General features: G+C 41.1%; 1 protein-coding gene across 4 annotated transcripts; it reads left to right on the top strand.

Moving 5' to 3' along the window:
- The first annotated feature begins 1000 nt into the window (after positions 1 to 1000).
- LOC101482661 (uncharacterized) lies at positions 1001 to 16092 on the top strand. 4 transcript variants are annotated; one of them, XM_076892370.1, is made up of 24 exons: positions 1001 to 1158; positions 1418 to 1500; positions 1612 to 1697; positions 2003 to 2076; positions 2710 to 2798; positions 2886 to 2960; positions 3080 to 3173; positions 3290 to 3449; positions 3637 to 3773; positions 3954 to 4065; positions 4591 to 4708; positions 5044 to 5184; positions 5466 to 5579; positions 6599 to 10996; positions 11193 to 11402; positions 11536 to 11726; positions 12360 to 12497; positions 12876 to 12975; positions 13407 to 13605; positions 14125 to 14261; positions 14702 to 14995; positions 15137 to 15238; positions 15323 to 15640; positions 15832 to 16092. In XM_076892370.1, the coding sequence occupies exons 2-24, from the start codon at positions 1462 to 1464 to the stop codon at positions 15853 to 15855; spliced, it is 7350 nt and encodes a 2449-aa protein (XP_076748485.1). In that variant the 5' UTR covers positions 1001 to 1158; positions 1418 to 1461; the 3' UTR covers positions 15856 to 16092. The 4 variants fall into 4 exon arrangements, with proteins under 4 accessions (XP_076748485.1, XP_076748486.1, XP_024660787.2 ...); XM_076892371.1 differs by having other exon boundaries at positions 3634 to 3773; positions 12876 to 12951; positions 13410 to 13605; XM_024805019.2 differs by having other exon boundaries at positions 3634 to 3773; positions 12876 to 12951.
- Positions 16093 to 18813: the final 2721 nt, after the last annotated feature.

Genomic DNA, 18813 nt, shown 5'->3' with positions numbered 1-18813 from the left:
TTCCTTTAGCTGTCACTGGCAGCTGTCCTTAGTTTTTGACTGAAATAAGTCCCACAGGAGTCCGACCTTAACATAAAAACAGTCACTTTCATCACAGGAAAAGTTGGATTTCAGGCCCTTTTATCAAACATTTGAACTTCTTTGGTACCTCTGGACATCATACCAAAAGATATAAAAATATATAATAGCTAATAGATTAAAAAATAAAATAAAATGTCAAACGGTGTAGTTTAAAACCATAAGTAACTAAATAGTATAGTATATAGCTATAGTGCTGAGAAATGTGTTTTTTCACCTCCCACTGGCTGTTTACTGTAAAAGCTTGTGCCGAATCTCTCATTTAAAGAAAATGTCATGTGAACATTGTCATCATAGTTTAGCCTGCCACCTGCAGGCTCTCAGCTATTCTACAAGTCATAATTTGTCTACAAAATGGAGAATGTAATTAATTCAAGACATAAAAGTTGGGCCAGTACTCCAGTATCTAATTAAATTTCTGCCAGGTAGCATTTAAGTATTTCTGTAGTTCCACCCAGAACTAGCAAAGTGTACCTAATAAAGTGTCCACTGAGTGTATATATTTATTTTCTATTCCATCCATTGTAAGGATCTATGTTTCACTGGGTTTTCCACGTTTAAACAATAGTGACCCAAAACAAAAGTCATCAATTCGTTTTGACAGCTGCGCTTGTAGTCCTTCCTCGGAAGATTGTAGTTTCACCTTGGCAAACGTCATCAACATGAGACGCCGAACGAACGCCGCAGTTCTCTTACGCCCTTACAAATTCTCCTTCGCCGTTTTCCGTAACTCATATCACTTGACATGGAGGTCAAATAAAGTGTTTAAAAATGAGATAGGATGTAATTTATTTATTTAACTTTTCCGCAGTGCCTGTGTTGCCCGGACATGATCGAGCACAACTTCCGCTTTGTAAACCAATCAACTTTGCCTATTTTTCAGACGCGAGTATACGTGTAAACGGATTGGCTGGTTCAATTTTCTTCGTCTCTTTTTGAATTTGGTGGTAGTTCACATGGGACTGTTTATTTTCTACCAGTAACTCTATGTTCTGTAGACAGGCAGGCGTATCTTCAGACACTAATAAGTTACACTATAGACTACTGCTGTACAAGTGGCAAGAATTGCTAACCTTTAAGGTGAGTCACGATTTTTACTACCGTTCGACTTAATAGACGTTACTGAACCCTTTGGCAGCTCTATTTCGGCGCAACAGTAGGTCGGCAGCTGGTGTTTTAAAACATTATGGTCAAAATAACTTTGCTGAAACATAGTGTAGATATTATTGTCAGGTACTTGTTAAGTAGTAGTAGTAGTTAAAAAAAATGTCGTGCAACAATGTTAATCGGTGCTAATTGGATAGCTTGCAAGTATTTAACATAGCTTTTTGTTTTATAGTTTCCTGAGTGCAAATCCCTTTTTTGAATAAAGGGTCAGCCAAGATGGAGATGAACTTGGCTGTAAAGTCTTTACTTTCCTGGGTAAGTTGAGTTATGTTAGTGGACATTACGGTGAAATGATTGCACTAATGTTTAAAGTTTTAATCACCCTTTTTTGTTTTGTTTTTTTCTCTCCAAACTATAATTTTATAGGTGAACAGTTTAAAACTCTGTGACTCAGAGCTGACCATCGATGACTTGCAGGACGGAGTGATCTTACTTAGACTTGTTTATATGCTGTAAGTATGCTGGCAATGCGGTGTAATGTTTAGCCTGTGTAAACAGGGAGTGTCAGCGACTGACAGGGTGTTAAACGTGTTGGTTGTTTGCTTTTTGGAAAATATAGAGCTCCTACTTCCTTGCACCTCTCATCCGAGAAGCTTCTCGGAAGCTTCTCGGATGAGAGGTGAAACGTCTTCAAGTAACTTAAGAAGTCCAGACGCTTTTCTTTGCAAGCTCCTTTGACTACGATGACCTGGATGACTGAGAACCTTCACAGACATTTATTTTATTATATTTTTCTTCTTTTTCTTTGTCATTTTAGGAAAAAGCAGCCCATCCCCTGTCTAAATGATGCAACTGAGGATCGGTTCAGAGTCATTGCAGAGTTTCTAGAAAGTGAGTTTCTTTCTGGAGAGACTTCTTAAAAGAGTGTCTTTTTGTACGAGTGTGATATTAATACAAGATATATGTAATAAAGGCTCCAGCTGGTGAATCACAGCACTTTAGCTTATTGAGGCTTATGTTGTTCCAAACCAATGACTGAAGTACATATGATCAAAGGGGATTTCATGGTCTGATTGGGCTTAAACGGCTTTGTATTTCAGAAAGTGTTAATGTAGGAACTTGGAGCTCATCCTTACTTTAAACACATTGTTTTCTCTCCCTTAAATAACAGATATTTTGCACCTTTGGACACACCCTGCATTCCTGGGTGGGATCCAGATTGTGTCCTGGTAGATGGACTGCTACTTATTTAACACTTTTCTACTGTTACAGGGCGTGTTTTAGCCTACAAGCGAAATTCACTCATTCATATAACACACATTAACTCTAGTGGATAAGTGTTAGTTTGGGGTTTAGTGTCTTGCACAAGGACGCTTCAGTATGTGAGCAACTGACCTTCATGTTTAAAGATCATTGGCTTTTCTTCCTGAGCCTCACTGTAAAACTTCCTCACTGGTACCATTTTTATTATAATGGGAGATAAATATATTACTGACCTGAGCATGTGTGTGTTTTGTTGTTTAGGGGACTGCAGATTTAATGCAAGCAAGAGCTCTTCTCTGCGTTGGGACCACATTAGAGATGGCATCAGCCTAACAGCTGAAATTTCAAAGGTAAAAAACTTCCTCTTTGTTTTTCATTTTTCTTTTCAAAGGCCCAAAGAAAACACTTATCATACTTTTTTATTGCAACATCACTAGGTGCTTTTGTTGCTTGTATACCATGATATGATGAATGACCACTGCACTCTGAACATGTTGGACTGCGATGTGGAGGTAAGCTGGGAGCTGCTGGTGTATTGTGGTCACACTTATACATCTCATCTCATTTCTCATGAGTTGCTTGGTGCTATTATTTTAATTCTGTGTGTATTTATTTATTCCCACTCTGCTAGCGGGAACTAGCACACCTAACTAGTTCCTTTGTGATGGAGAGTGAGGGTTGTGTTTATTTGAGCGAGGAACTTGACGCTCATCTGAGAGGAAAACGTAAGTCGCAAATATGTCACTTTTGTTTTTCCCCTCCGAGGTAGACTGTAATAAGAAGTTTTTATCAAAACAAACTAACTAATTGGCTTGACTCTATTGTGCAATATTTGTCTCAGATTTGACTTTCTCTCAAGAAATATTTGAGCAATCAGCAGCCACCTCTGGTACCAACATGTCAAGCATCTCTTCCTTCTTGGGTGATGAGTCTCCTTTCTTCCACCGAACCAGTAGAATTAAATTTGTGGACATAGAAACTGTGGCTTCTTCTTCAGTCAGGTACCAGATATGACTTAAATATTTTCAGGTTATGTTGCAATATTCATTTTTATTCAGTTTTATGGATTATGTTAATCCAATCTTCCTTGTATTACATTATCTTATAATATACATGATGAAAATCCACAGGTTGTCATCATTTCGTTGAAAATCTTTACCTTTCTGATCTGCTTAATTCACACAGCAGTTCTCCTCTGGAGGATGTAATGAACACACCGAAATTTCAGCTGAGGAAAATGCAGCGACAGATGATCAAGGAGCGAGACTACCGAGATAGTTTGGAGAGGGAGCTGGCCAGCAAGATTGCGCTCATTGAACAAAGAGGTACTATCTGTTGAATGTATGGTTTGCATTTTGTTAGACTTGAGAAATGGCAAAATTCTTGTTAAAGCACCACTCATATTTGTCTAAGATTGTCTGCATTTTCATTTAAGCTTTTTATACTTGTCATGTTTTCAGTAGACTTTGCTTCGTGCTTTGGTTTTCTTTCTCTCTCTTTCCCAGAGTCTCGCATTAACCAGTTGCAGTACCGCCTGGATAAACTAAAGGAAGAACAAGGTGATCAGGAGCATGTTACCAAAGAACAAATTAATGAGCTTGAGATCAAGAACGATGAGTAAGTACCCAAGAACAGTGATTTATGAACCTATAACTAGGGATGGGAATTGATGAGATTTTCACAATTCCGATTCCTTTTTCGATTCTGTTTAACAACTTGATTCTTTATCGATTCTTGTTTTTAAAAAAGAAGAACACACAGGTCGATTAGCTTATAACTTTGTTTTATATCTTCTCTTTGAACAAGATAGAAATTTAGGAGTAACATGGCCTTACAAACCCAACAGTGAGATCTTAAGAGATTCACAGCCTAGGCTTCCAGTTAATTGAAACAGTGGGAACTGGTTCTCAACAAGAACCGGGTTTCGATTCCCATCCCTACCTATAAAATCATCATTTTAATATCACAACCATAACATCTAATTTCTATCCACAAAAGTTACACAATATTTTGTCATCATGTTGCCTAGCAACCCCCTAACAACAGACTAAATTCTGTACAACAGACTAATAGTCTGTACTTCAAGACCTTTGTACAGAAGTGTTTTAAAGTAAATTTTTTATTTATTTATTTATTTTCCAGCTTACAAAAGCGTCTTAATGAGATGCTGAAGCAAAATAAAGACCTCAAGACAAACACTTCACTCATGGAGCGCAAAGTGGATGAGCTTGCAGATGAAAACGGTGTGCTTTCTTCTCAGGTAATAACATGCAAAATATTCTGGGTTTTTTTTTTTTTGTTTGTTTGTTTTTAAGTTGTTGTTTGTTTTGTTTTGTTTTTTTTCTTGAGGGTCTCTTAATTACACTAAAGATCTAATGAACGTGTCTGCTGTTACGGCTTCCAAACCTTTTGAGGCAAATCTGTGATAGTGAATTCTCACTCATGACAGGATTCAGTAAAGGTCATGTGCATTTCATGTTTCTGGAGAGTGTTTCACTAGTAGAAACCTTTAAAGTATTGAGGAGTTTTTTGTGTCAGTTTTGAGATCAAAACATGGATTTGAAAAACCTTTTTAATTCTTAAAAATTTTCTCAGGTGAGAGCTGTGTGCTCACAGCTTGCCGCCTTTGAGACAGAAGTTGGTAGACTGACGGAAAGTCAAGCGTCCGCTCAGGAGGAGTGGAGAAACAAAAGAAACAATCTACAGTCTGAGCTCAACCAAGCAACTGCTCAAAAGGTATAGATTCACAAGAGATATTGTTTAACATGCATTCCTGTGTCATTCAGAGAAATCTGAATGCAAAAAGGACAATGAATAGGAAACATCATGTCTGTTGAAGACTCAGAAGAAAAGCACATTTAAATGCTCATGTCTGCCTATTTTATTATAAATAAAGAAGAGTAGTTATATTAGTTTTGTGTTGACTGTAAGTAATCTTATTTCTCCATTGCTCTCATTAAATGTTGGGTTTTATACAAATTAATTTACTGTAAGCTGCTCCCTTTCTCATTTCTCAGGAACTCCTTACAGAACAAATTCAAATCCTTCAAGGAAAGATTTCCTGTTTGGAGGATGAAATAAGCAAGGCCAGTAAGGATGAAGTTGGGGAAAATATGGGACCCATAGTAGAGGTAATTATATGTAAAAGCTAACAATTTTAAAAGCAAACTTAATTGAAAATATAAAAAATTTATAAAATATTATGGTAAGCGATAAACATCTTGAATTGTTTATTTTCAGTTAGGGCTGCTCGATTATGGCAAAAATGATAATCACGATTATTTTCACTGAAATTGAGATCTCGATTATTTGACGATATTTATTTAACAATAACAATGTGTTGAATAATGACTTTAAAGATTGTCAAAAAATAATATAAAATAGTGTGAAAATACTGATAACAGTGCAAATGTTTGCAATATAAAAAATAAATGAAAAATGTAAACATCTATGTTTAGTGAACTTTGCAGTGTTGCTCTGTGGTGCAGCTACGACACTGTAGCAAAGTTTACACACTGTGTCTACTTGATCCACGTCTGACTCCGCCAATCCATAATGTTTCCACACCACTGAAGTTTTTTACCTCTCTTTTCAACCAACGGCAGTCACTCTCCTCTCCAAATAACTTCTGCTGAGCTTTCCGAGCATCCCTCGGGTCCTCTTAATCAGCGGTCCCCGAACCGGTACCGGTCCGAGTCGTTTGGTACCGGGCCGCGAGAGTTGAGGCTCAGGTGTGAAATGTATAGTTTTCAGGGTTTTTATCGTTTTTCAGCATTATTTTGTTATCATTTTTATCATTTACTCAGTTTTCCTTGGTCTTTTCACGTGTGGTATGAATAAATTTTCTTTTTTTCGGTACTGGTACTAGTTTTATTTTGTTGTATTTATACGCGACACCTTAAAGGCCGGTCCATGAAAATATTGTCGGGCATAAACCGGTCCGTGGCGCAAAAAAGGTTGTGGACCGCTGCTCTGACACGTGTTCGAAATGCAGAGAGGTGTGCTCAGTCATTTTTAATGATCGTTGAAAGCCCAGATCGTAATCGTGATTAAAATTCGATTAATTGAGCAGCCCTATTTTCAGTTTAAGTTTGGAAATTTTATTTTCTACTTCATTGATTATAATTGTTGGTTCTTCTTAAATTGCCAGAGAGAAATGTTGGAGACTGAAATCAGGGGTTTGAAGAATGAGCTAGAGACTACACATTTCTCCCTGAAAAAGGCTGAGCTGGAGATTCATGCTAAAACTCAGCAACTGGAGGAATGCCACCAAGAAATTAACGAGATACATGAGCAGAGGGGAGTTCTTCAAGAAGAGATCAGAGTCCTTAAGCTTCAGCTTGAGCAGGTTGAGGAGCAAAAAAATGAGCAGACAGACAGGCTACAACAGCATATTGCTGCTTGTGAACAAGAAATTAAAAAACTACAGGAAATTAAGCAAGCAAAGGAAGATCTTCTTCATCAGACTGAAGAAAAGGTGAACGATCTTGAGACAAAGTTAGCTGCTGCTACTTCTCTGTTGGCTGTTAAAGAGCAACAAATTAACAGTCTCAAAGATGAAGTTGACATTCTTACACATGAAACTAACAAAAACAAAGATGAAATTCAAGCCAAAGAAGAAGAGCTTGCCAAGTTACTTCTTGAGAAGTCTAATGTGCAAGAAACTCTCAGTGACAAAATCCAGATCTTAACAGCTCAAGTGGAAGACCTTAGTTCATCTCTCAAACAGGCAGAGCAGGAAATTCACATGAAGCAAGACTTACTAGATAAAACCACACAAGAGAATGTCCAACAAATAGAGCTACTTCAACAACAAAGTGCTGAACATATGGAAGCACTCGAGAAGCAGAAGACAGCATCTCGAGAAGAAATCAAGAGGCTAAATGCAGATATTCATGCTAAGGAAGAACAGATGGCTTGGCTAGAGACTGAGGCCTCTACATGCTCTGAATTGTTGCAGCAAGAGCTTGATGATCTGAACAACCAAATAAAGAGCATGACCCATTCTCTTGAGATGGCCAAGGAGCACGCTCAAGCCAGAGAAGCTGTAATGGCCAAACAGCAAGAGGAAAGCACTTTGCAGATTGAAGAGCTTGGGAAACACATTTCAGTTCTTGAAGCAGAAGTGAATCGACTGAAGCAGGAAATCCAGACTAAAGAGGCTGAGGTAGATGAGATGAAGACCAACAACTACATGGAGTCAGAGGCTCTACAGAATGAGATCCAAAGTCTTCAGGGTCAAGTGCAGTGTTTGAATGAATCACTGAAGACTGCAACAGAGCAGGCTCAGGTTAAAGAAAACCTGCTGAAACAGAAGGAATTTGAGTTTTCTCAGGAAAAGGACTCTCTACAAAACATGATGATGACCTCAGAAGATGAGGTAAAGCGGCTGAGAGAGCAGGTCGAGGCCAAAGAAGAACAACTGGTCACACTTAGAAAAGAGGGCTCAATCCACTCTGACATGCTAGAACAAGAGATCGAAACTCTGAAAAACCAAGTATGTGACACGAGAGAGTCTCTCACAAAGGCAGAGGAGAAGTTTCAAGAGCAGCTAGTTGTGCTTGAAAAACAGGAGCAGGAGAGCGTCGTCCAGAAAGAGCTGTTGCAGCGACAACTGTTTGCCTCTGAGGAAGAGATGAAGCGAATGAAAAATGAGGTCCAGGCAAAAGAGGAACAGATGGCTCTGCTAGAGACTGAGGCCTCTACACGCTCTGAATTGTTGCAGCAAGAGCTTGATGATCTGAACAACCAAATAAAGAGCATGACCCATTCTCTTGAGATGGCCAAGGAGCACGCTCAAGCCAGAGAAGCTGTAATGGCCAAACAGCAAGAGGAAAGCACTTTGCAGATTGAAGAGCTTGGGAAACACATTTCAGTTCTTGAAGCAGAAGTGAATCGACTGAAGCAGGAAATCCAGACTAAAGAGGCTGAGGTAGATGAGATGAAGACCAACAACTACATGGAGTCAGAGGCTCTACAGAATGAGATCCAAAGTCTTCAGGGTCAAGTGCAGTGTTTGAATGAATCACTGAAGACTGCAACAGAGCAGGCTCAGGTTAAAGAAAACTTGCTGAAACAGAAGGAATTTGAGTTTTCTCAGGAAAAGGACTCTCTACAAAATATGGTGATGACCTCAGAAGAAGAGGTAAAGCGGCTGAAAGAGCAGGTCGAGGCCAAAGAAGAACAACTGGTCACACTTAGAAAAGAGGGCTCAATCCACTCTGACATGCTAGAACAAGAGATCGAAACTCTGAAAAACCAAGTATGTGACACGAGAGAGTCTCTCACAAAGGCAGAGGAGAAGTTTCAAGAGCAGCTAGTTGTGCTTGAAAAACAGGAGCAGGAGAGCGTCGTCCAGAAAGAGCTGTTGCAGCGACAACTGTTTGCCTCTGAGGAAGAGATGAAGCGAATGAAAAATGAGGTCCAGGCAAAAGAGGAACAGATGGCTCTGCTAGAGACTGAGGCCTCTACACGCTCTGAATTGTTGCAGCAAGAGCTTGATGATCTGAACAACCAAATAAAGAGCATGACCCATTCTCTTGAGATGGCCAAGGAGCACGCTCAAGCCAGAGAAGCTGTAATGGCCAAACAGCAAGAGGAAAGCACTTTGCAGAGTGAAGAGCTTGGGAAACACATTTCAGTTCTTGAGGCAGAAGTAAATAGAATGAAGCAGGAAATCCAGACTAAAGAGGCTGAGGTAGATGAGATGAAGACCAACAACTACATGGAGTCAGAGGCTCTACAGAATGAGATCCAAAGTCTTCAGGGTCAAGTGCAGTGTTTGAATGAATCACTGAAGACTGCAACAGAGCAGGCTCAGGTTAAAGAAAACTTGCTGAAACAGAAGGAATTTGAGTTTTCTCAGGAAAAGGACTCTCTACAAAATATGGTGATGACCTCAGAAGAAGAGGTAAAGCGGCTGAGAGAGCAGGTCGAGGCCAAAGAAGAACAACTGGTCACACTTAGAAAAGAGGGCTCAATCCACTCTGACATGCTAGAACAAGAGATCGAAACTCTGAAAAACCAAGTATGTGACACGAGAGAGTCTCTCACAAAGGCAGAGGAGAAGTTTCAAGAGCAGCTAGTTGTGCTTGAAAAACAGGAGCAGGAGAGCGTCGTCCAGAAAGAGCTGTTGCAGCGACAACTGTTTGCCTCTGAGGAAGAGATGAAGCGAATGAAAAATGAGGTCCAGGCAAAAGAGGAACAGATGGCTCGGCTAGAGACTGAGGCCTCTACACGCTCTGAATTGTTACAGCAAGAGCTTGATGATCTGAACAACCAAATAAAGAGCATGACCCATTCTCTTGAGATGGCCAAGGAGCACGCTCAAGCCAGAGAAGCTGTAATGGCCAAACAGCAAGAGGAAAGCACTTTGCAGATTGAAGAGCTTAGGAAGCAAATTTCAGTTCTTGAAGCAGAAGTGAATCGACTGAAGCAGGAAATCCAGACTAAAGAGGCTGAGGTAGATGAGATGAAGACCAACAACTACATGGAGTCAGAGGCTCTACAGAATGAGATCCAAAGTCTTCAGGGTCAAGTGCAGTGTTTGAATGAATCACTGAAGACTGCAACAGAGCAGGCTCAGGTTAAAGAAAACCTGCTGAAACAGAAGGAATTTGAGTTTTCTCAGGAAAAGGACTCTCTACAAAACATGATGATGACCTCAGAAGATGAGGTAAAGCGGCTGAGAGAGCAGGTCGAGGCCAAAGAAGAACAACTGGTCACACTTAGAAAAGAGGGCTCAATCCACTCTGACATGCTAGAACAAGAGATCGAAACTCTGAAAAACCAAGTATGTGACATGAGAGAGTCTCTCACAAAGGCAGAGGAGAAGGTTAAAGTCCTTCAGGCAGAGTTGTCAGTTGTCAAGACACTTGGAGCTGATAAAGACCAAAGTATAAACACACTCAGAGAGGAGGTCACTGCTCAAGCTAACGTGATACAAAAAACAAAAGCTGAAGCTGAAGCTAGTGAGAAACTTGTGGCTGAGATACAACAGGAGAGCTCCAAACAGACCTATGTTCTCCAAAATGAGATCCAGGATTTGAAGGAGGAGGTGGAAAGGCTTCTGGCCAAAGAGCAGAAATTAGTTGAAACTCAGCAAGAGTCTGCTCAGCAAATAAACCTCCTTCAGCAACAGCTTGCATCCGCAGCTGCAGAGTTGACACAACATGAAGCAACACAAGTTACTAACATCAGGTTGAAAGAGACTGTGCAGGAGATGCAGGTTACCACACTCAAAGAGAAGGATACTCTTGTCCAAGAAAAACAGGTGCTTTTGGTTAGAATACTCCAGGCAGAAAAAGATCACGAAGCCATAGTTTTTGAGAAGGAAAGACTTCTCCAAGCCAACCTGGCCCTAAAGAGGGAGAATGTAGCCTCACGGAAGCTTGAGTCTGTACTGCAGCAAGAGCTGGAAATACTGAAAATGGAGAATGAGAAATTGCTGAAAGAGCAAGAGAAAGCAGAAGAAATTGAGCTAATCAAGAGAGATCTGCAGGAACAGCTTGCCACTAAATCAGAGGCTGCTGAACACTACAAGGCTCAGGTTGGTGTGACCAGAAACTGTTACAAAATATAGTTTACTGCTTGTGACTGAACATCTGTTTGGATTTGTTTGAGAATGTAATCATTTTTATTTCTGCTTATCTCTTAATATAATTGTTTTGTTCATGAGAATTTTTTTGTGTGTGAGATAAATGATCTGGACTAGAAAATTAAGATACGTGTTTTGAATACCACAGATGGAGAAGGCTGCAAATCATTACAACAGCAAGAAGCAGCTTCTCCAGAAAAGCCAAGAAGAAGTGGATGCTCTCAAGCTTTCTCTTGAAGCTAAAGAGCATGAAATGCACACTATGATAATGGAAAAGAAAGTACTTCAGCTTGATTTGGACAAGGCTCAAGCCAATGAGAAGACACTTTCACACAGGGTGGCCAGCTTGGAGGCACAGGTTAGTATTGCAGTTTAAAGCATGACGATTGAACACAATAAGCAGAAACATAGAAGAAATTAAAACCACACCTGAATTTTATTTTATTTTTTTAGCATTTTAACCCGTTCTGTCACAATTTCTTTACTTTCAGCTTGCCTGTGCTGACCAGAATTTAAGAGTACAGAATAAGATTCATGCCAATGGAGGCAGTGCAACAAGCTCGTGTTTCTTTGAGGTGCCTTACTCAAACTCGGGGGTTTGCACTAGAGCACAGGTGAAGAGAGCTATGAGCTCAGATAGCCTGGACCAGAGCAGTATGGAAGACTCTCTAAACTCCACAAGGTAAGTGTTGGGTTAAGGTTTCTCAGAATCTTTTTATAGGACTTGTTCACCAAACAGACGGGAAAATAAATTAAACGCACAGAACAAAGTTAAAAGATTGGTGTTCTAAAGAAGAGGAGATGCAAAATCTTTTAAAAGCTGTGACTTGAGTAACAGATAACTGAAGCCCACCTTGTACAGGATGGCTCCAGCTGAAGTCAGTGTGTTCTTGGACTAAAATGCATTACATGACTCACACGATGATGCAGTAATGCATTACAAATGGAAAACAATCCAAATGGGATGACAAATTGATATTCATGTTTCAGGGGCTGTGGCCCATAAATTCTGACATGCCTCCACTCTGTGTTCCTACACACATCCTCAAACTTCATTTCAATCCCAACGACACACCTGTGATGTTTCATGACTACTGTAGTACTGACAAAACACAATATGTCCCACTAGACACACAAACACCTGCCAGAATTCTGAATATCACCTTTGTGGTAGTTCTCCCAAAAACAACTGTATACATGCAGACACTCACTGTGTGGAAGGTGAAAGTGTTATATTGGATTTGGAAAGATTTAGTGGGGGTAGTGATTAATGCACACTGTTTTCTTTCTTTTTTTTTAAAACAAACTTTTTCAGAAAACTCTCAGCGCCCGATGAATCCAGCACACCACTTGTTCGCAGTTCAGAACGCTTGGCAGCCAAACGCCGGGGTCTAAAGGCCGAGTCACTGGAAACTTTGTACTTTACTCCTATAAACACCAGACAAGTCAAGAGGTGCTTTTGTGGTCATACTCCTTACGCATTTTTAGCTCTAGATTGGTTGTGATCTTACCAAGACGTGTTTTATTATCAAGACAAAATTTAAGAATTAGCAGTGATTATATCTTGTCCCCTAATATTGTGCGATTACGAAACACTTTGCAACTCTTTACTCCTTTAAGGAGTGAGTACTTTATTTCCTGGTTACTGTAGTAAAATAATTTATTATTCAGACCCTTTAACATTTGTTCTTAAATGTAATTTTAATGTATAAAACTGAATAGGACACAATTGTACAGATAATTGTGTCTAAATTGTATTTCATGTATTAGAAACAATACTGATTTAATTGCTTTCAAAATCTTTCATTTTCAAATTCCTTTTCTTTCTCAGGACCGGTGCAGAGGAAATTATGGATTCAACCCAAAAAAATCCAACTTCATCAGTCAAACGCCGCAGAACCACACAGGTTATAAACATCACTATGACCAAGGTGGAGGAAACTCACACACGCTTACTGCATGTTCACAATAATACACACTGATAAAATTGGTTCATTTTTAATATTCTCTGTATTTTTTTTAAATTACAGGTGTTTCAACTTCACTATTTATGTAATTTAGTCACTATGCTGATGAAGGTTTACTAGTATTATTGTTATTGTTTCATTTAACCAGTTTCTAAAATTTCTCTGATGATGCCTTTCTCTAACAAGGAATCACTGTCTCAAGTTTTAACTATCATACTAAAAGATTAGTTGACTAATAGATCTTTGTGTACATCACTTGCTTGTTGGCAGCACATAATAATTCACCGCAGCACCTTAACAATACATTTAAGTGGTCCAACGTTTCCCCTTCTAAATATCCCAAAACTTCCATCCGAGTATTACTGTAGTTGTGACTGTTGATTTCTGATCTGTAGAAGACCCCGGGCTGCGGTGAAGCTGATGAGACCTTCTACAGCCTGGCTTCAGCTCGCTCCCAGCCAAACCTCGCTAATGCAAACTCTGCCCGGCCCGTGTCTATGGAGCTGTTTGACACTCCCGCCAGAAGGACCAGCTCTGCCAGCGGCCAACTCATTGGGCTTCCAGGGTACAGACGGAGCACCATCCATGTACAGCGTGAGTAAAAGGATCAGTTTTCCCTCCTGAAAGGAAAGAGTTGCAGAATCGTGATGGAACTTCATTTAAGTTTTAAATCGTAATTCTAATAAGCCTTCAGAGAGAAACAGCATTATTTATAATGCAGTTATAACATTATTAAATTACTGTATAGTTGGAGCAACTCAGGCTGCTTGATTATGGAAGAAATATAATTGCAGTTATTACAATTGTAAAGATTATTTAATTAAAATTATTTCAACTAACCACCTCCCTTTACTAGTTATAATTCACTTTTTATATAACTAAATTTATATAAGTATGTAACTTGTATTTGTGAGTGATTTCAAGCTAAATTTCTGTTACTGATGTGGCCCACCTGCAGTACCTTTGTGGCCCATAAGGGGACGCTGGCCCACACTTTGGGAATCACTGTTTTTGATGGAAGCTGAAATTGGAGCTGCACGTTCATAGTAACAACTGTAAAACCTGAGATTTGTGTGTATGTGTAACTGTTTTGCGTCATCTGTTTCTTTTCAGCCACCAGTACCTTCTGCGTTGGAGCAGAAAACGAGCCTGATGGTGGACCTGAAGACTGGCAGAGGATTGCGGAGCTCCAGTCCAGGAACAAGGCCTGTCTGCCTCACCTAAAAAGCAGCTACCCTGTTGAGTCTGAGGTGATAAGAAAAGAACTTGGATGCCAAATTTCTCAAATAGTGTGTTGGGTGGCTGTAGCTCAGGTGGCAGGGCAGGTCAGCTACTAATCAGAGGGTCGGTGGTTCGATCCCAGGCTGCCTCCTGGCTGCATGGCTGCATCCAAATATCCTTGGGCAAGATACTAACTCCATGTTTGCCTACTGGTGGTGGTCAGAGGGCCCGGTGGCGCCAGTGTCTGGCAGCCTCGCCTCTGTCAGTGCGTCCCAGGGCAGCTGTGGCTACAACGTAGCTTGCCATCGCCAGTGTGTGAATGTGTGTGTGGGTGAATGACTGAATGTAGTGTAAAGCGCTTTGGGGTCCTTAGGGACTGAGTAAAGCACTATACAAATGCAGGCCATTTACCATTTGTTCCTAATTAAACGTCTGTATACTGAATGCACTAAAATCTTTCTTCTTCTAGACTGGAAGGAGCGGTCCATTGGTTTTTACAGACGAAGAGCTGCGTACAGGTGACCCGTCAGACACAATCCGCCGAGCATCCATGGTTCCAAGCCAGCTGCGGGATTCCCTCATCTCACATCGACAGTCACTCATGTTGGGGCAGGTGGGTGCTGCTGCCGGCACTCGCTCCGACCGTCTGTCCTTGATGCCAGGCCAGCTACCCTCAAGGACCGCCAGCTCCTATCAGCTGAGGAGCCCAAAAGGCACAAAGCAGCCTTCATCCACATTGTCCCTACACCAAACTTCACCTGAGGTTGGTTGAACCATGAACAGGAAACTGTGGTATACTATTACTGGTGGATAGTATATTGTATAGTTATTGAATAGTCATCCAAAATAAGTAGAAAAATGTTTAAAATGTAACTTTATGTTTGCTTTTTATCTCAACCTGAAGAAAAAGATGAAAGCCAGCTGCTTCCCTCGTCCACTCACCCCGAAAAACAGGAGCGTGAGCAGTGGTCCTTCGAGCTCTACTCTTCGTGCTGCCCTCAGCCCAGTGAGTGTAATTTTAGCTCACACAAAATTGTGACAAAACTTTGTTTTTGAGCGCTTTGCTAAGTTTCACTTGCATTACTCTCAGGCTGAGCGGAGGCAGTCAATGATGTTTACCATCGAAAACACCCCTAAAAGCAATAACTACCTGAAGAAACATCTGAACAAGCTGCGCAGCTCTGCACGTAAATCCCCAGGCGACAGCTTGAAGAAGTCGCCTGCTCAGACGAGCGCACGCAAGCACCAGGAAAAAATGCCATCGGGGAGTTCACGTGGTGGTGTGAGACAAGCTGGGAGAACTGGAAACTTTAAATCACCTCAAGTGGTAACGAAAGGATCGAGGAAATCTCCCCAAGCTGCCAGCAGGTCTGCAAAGTCTCCTGGATTGACAGCCAGCGCTCGCAAGGTAAACATCTGACACTTCAGTGGTTTATGAAAGGACAACAGCACAGGGTGTGGTTTTTATTTCTGACATGTGCAACAACATTTTATTGTATTCAGATGTTATTAAATCTTGTTTTGTAGCAGTGTTGCTGAAATGCATTTTCCTGAGTTTTGGTTTAATCTTTGTCTTTTTCTTTTCTTTCAAACTTACAGATGATGCGAAGGATGAAAGTCTGATGACTGGTCAAGCCCCCCACATCCGTTCACCCACAAATAGTTCATCGGGACTTTGTTTTTAACAGTTCATCATTCTTTTTCCATGTTTGTTTTGCTTCTTAATCTTTGTATTATATGTACATGTTTCTCAGTTAATCGATTTTAAATGGTATTTCAGGAAATGGATTTTTTTTTTTTTTTTTACCTGCAATTGTATTTTGATTTTTTGTAAATAAATTTCTCAATGATTTGGGAGTTCAGGCTCTTCATTTCACTGGTGGTGCCATAAATGGCCAGAACAGAAGCCTAAATTGTTTTGTTTTTTTACTGATTATGGGATTTTACTGAGCCATGTAATGAAAGTAACTTTTCTTTCTACAGATCATATTTTACATGTGAGGGCCGTGATGCCGACAACAGGTTTAGTTTGTTAACCCCAAACACAGGAAGCGTTTCTGTTCCAGAAACAGAGCTAACTTTAACAGTTACTCCGGCAAATAAATCAAATATCACATTTAAATTTAAATGTGGGTTTAAAATCAAAACTATGCTCTCTGTTGACTGTTTGCCTAACTGCAACACAAGTGTACAAACTCAGTAAAAACCAAGCAGAGTATTACTAAAGGAGGGAAGCATTTGTACATAAAAAAAGAAACGTTAAGTGCAGATCCATATATGTCTCAACTGATGTTTTAACAAAACCTTTTTAGTACAAATAGCACACAGATTACTGCTGCTGGATCCTAAGAGTCACAGCAACAACAGACTAATGTCTGCTGAGGTCTCAGCAACAAGAACTAAACAGCCCTGACTCATGTCTGCACTTTAAGACAAAAACATAGTCTGCAGGTTAGAAATTAATCACAAATCAAACAATTTGGCCCAAGTTCAGACCAAGAAGACACCTTTTGGTACACGACTGTTCATGTTGCACAGCAGCGATCAGAGCTCTGTTGTTGTAAAGGAACCACTTGTGATATTGTAAAAGGCACCGTATGTATATGATGTACTGACTTTATTAAACAGATCAGAGGACAAATCATGGCTTGGCAAACAGTTTTTCATCAAAGATGCTGTGGACAGCACCCTGCAGCACGTCTGTCCTCTGACTTATACTTGCTCTGACTCTGGAGGAGCTGATCAGCACTAACTCATCAGGAAGCTGTATGGATATCCATGGTACTTGGCTCTGAAGATCGACAGCAACCAACTGAAGAACAGCATAACTAGACTGATACCTGCAACACACATAACTTCTTTTTTTTTTCTGGAGACATAAATGGTGTTTATTTTGTTTTGTTTTTATAAGGGACAGACATGACTGGGGGATAGGACAGGGAGAAAGAATGAAAGAAAGAGAGGGAGAGAGAAAACCAAAGGGGAGAAGAGACGGTGAGAAGGGGGAGAAGAAAGAAAAAAACAAAACACCTGGGTCACCTGTATGGAGAAAAAAAACAGAAGAGAAAGCAAACAACAAAGTGCAACATAATAAAAAAAAACCCAGCACCATCACAATAAACTAGCTAGCAGTAGATATCAGTAGATACTAAATAATAAACGATATTGTGCATCACGCAAGATAGACAGCGCACAATGTGCTTTGAGGCAGCAGCCAAGAAAGCTGTAGTCCGCGTCTGTGAATACCCGTGTGTGCACCTGTGTGCATACCTGTGTGGATCAGCATGCTTGCATTCCAAAGGTTTCTCCATGTAACGATCTGCTAGGGAGTGTGGGGGGGCCACAGCCCCGTCCTCCAGGGTATGAAGCAGGTATGGAGGAGATCAAAACTCCAGACATCCAGAGGCCCCCAGAACACAAGAGACCAAGGAAGACCAACAGAGGGGCAGCCGCGCCACTGTCCCAGTAAGAGCTGAGGAGAGTCCCAGATGAGGGCTCACTCAGCAGCCGCGGAGCAGAAGCCAGGGGGAGTTGCAGTGACGCACCCGTGAGCTCCGCCGGCAGCCAGCTGTGCCTGAGTGACTGAGCCCCAGGCTGAGAGGCCGGGGGCACCCCACCTCCGAAGTGGCCCGAGCGAGCCCCAGGCTCCAGGCCCCGATAAGCGGCCGCCAAGGAGTGAGCCGGTGTGTACCTGGACGCCCACCCCCAGACACAAAGAACCACCAACGCACCGACACCTGAGGGAGTCCGCCACTGGCAGGGGAAGTGGTGGTGGGTGGAGATAGGCCTCCAAACCTTGGAGGGCCTGAGATGTCCCCAGAGAGGTGGCGTCTGATACCCAACCTGACATATAGACACAGACATACAGGCACACACAGACACAAACATCCATTCCCACCCTCATGCTCTCATATGCACTTACTCCACACTCAACCAACGTGGAGACAGACATAAAGAGACGCTGTACACACGATCACACTCCCCAAGCGTACTCTACGAACCGGGTCTAGGTACCCTTGCCCCTGGAGGGGGGAACTGCACCCAGACCCAGGTGGTGTTACCCTTTTCCCTGCGGTGGGGAGAGGCAGACCGCCCCGACTCCGCAGCAGCAGGGAGGCCCCACACTCCAGACCGCAGTCGGACGGCCAACTCCTCCTAGCCCCCCCGCTCCAGCAGGCCGCAGAGAATGGGGGTGAGAGAAGCCTAAATTGTTGAGGCATGTCAGTGTCATTGACTTATTGCATTACTTATATGCACCCAATGCTTATATAATAATAATAATAATAATAATAATAATAATAATAATAATAATAATAATAAAACTGCTTAATTCACCAAAGATTGTAAGGTTTCTTACATAAAAAGTTATTATTTATGTTTTGAGATTAGCGTCCAGTGACTGCATTCTCTCTTTGATCCTGGAGTAAATGTTGGGAATTAAGATGACTTACTTTAGTACTATTACTGTTTTTAAATGTCATTGAGATCTAATATATTAAAATTTCCTACAGACATTTTATTACTGTTGTTTGTCATAAAATCCAGTATTAGATGTCCAGTAATGGACATCTCTTCATAGGC

Source organism: Maylandia zebra, linkage group LG14, assembly GCF_041146795.1.
Source record: "Maylandia zebra isolate NMK-2024a linkage group LG14, Mzebra_GT3a, whole genome shotgun sequence".
Lineage (NCBI taxonomy): Eukaryota > Metazoa > Chordata > Actinopteri > Cichliformes > Cichlidae > Maylandia > Maylandia zebra.
Note: the sequence above shows the minus strand (reverse complement) of the source record. Positions and strands in the feature narration are given on the sequence as shown.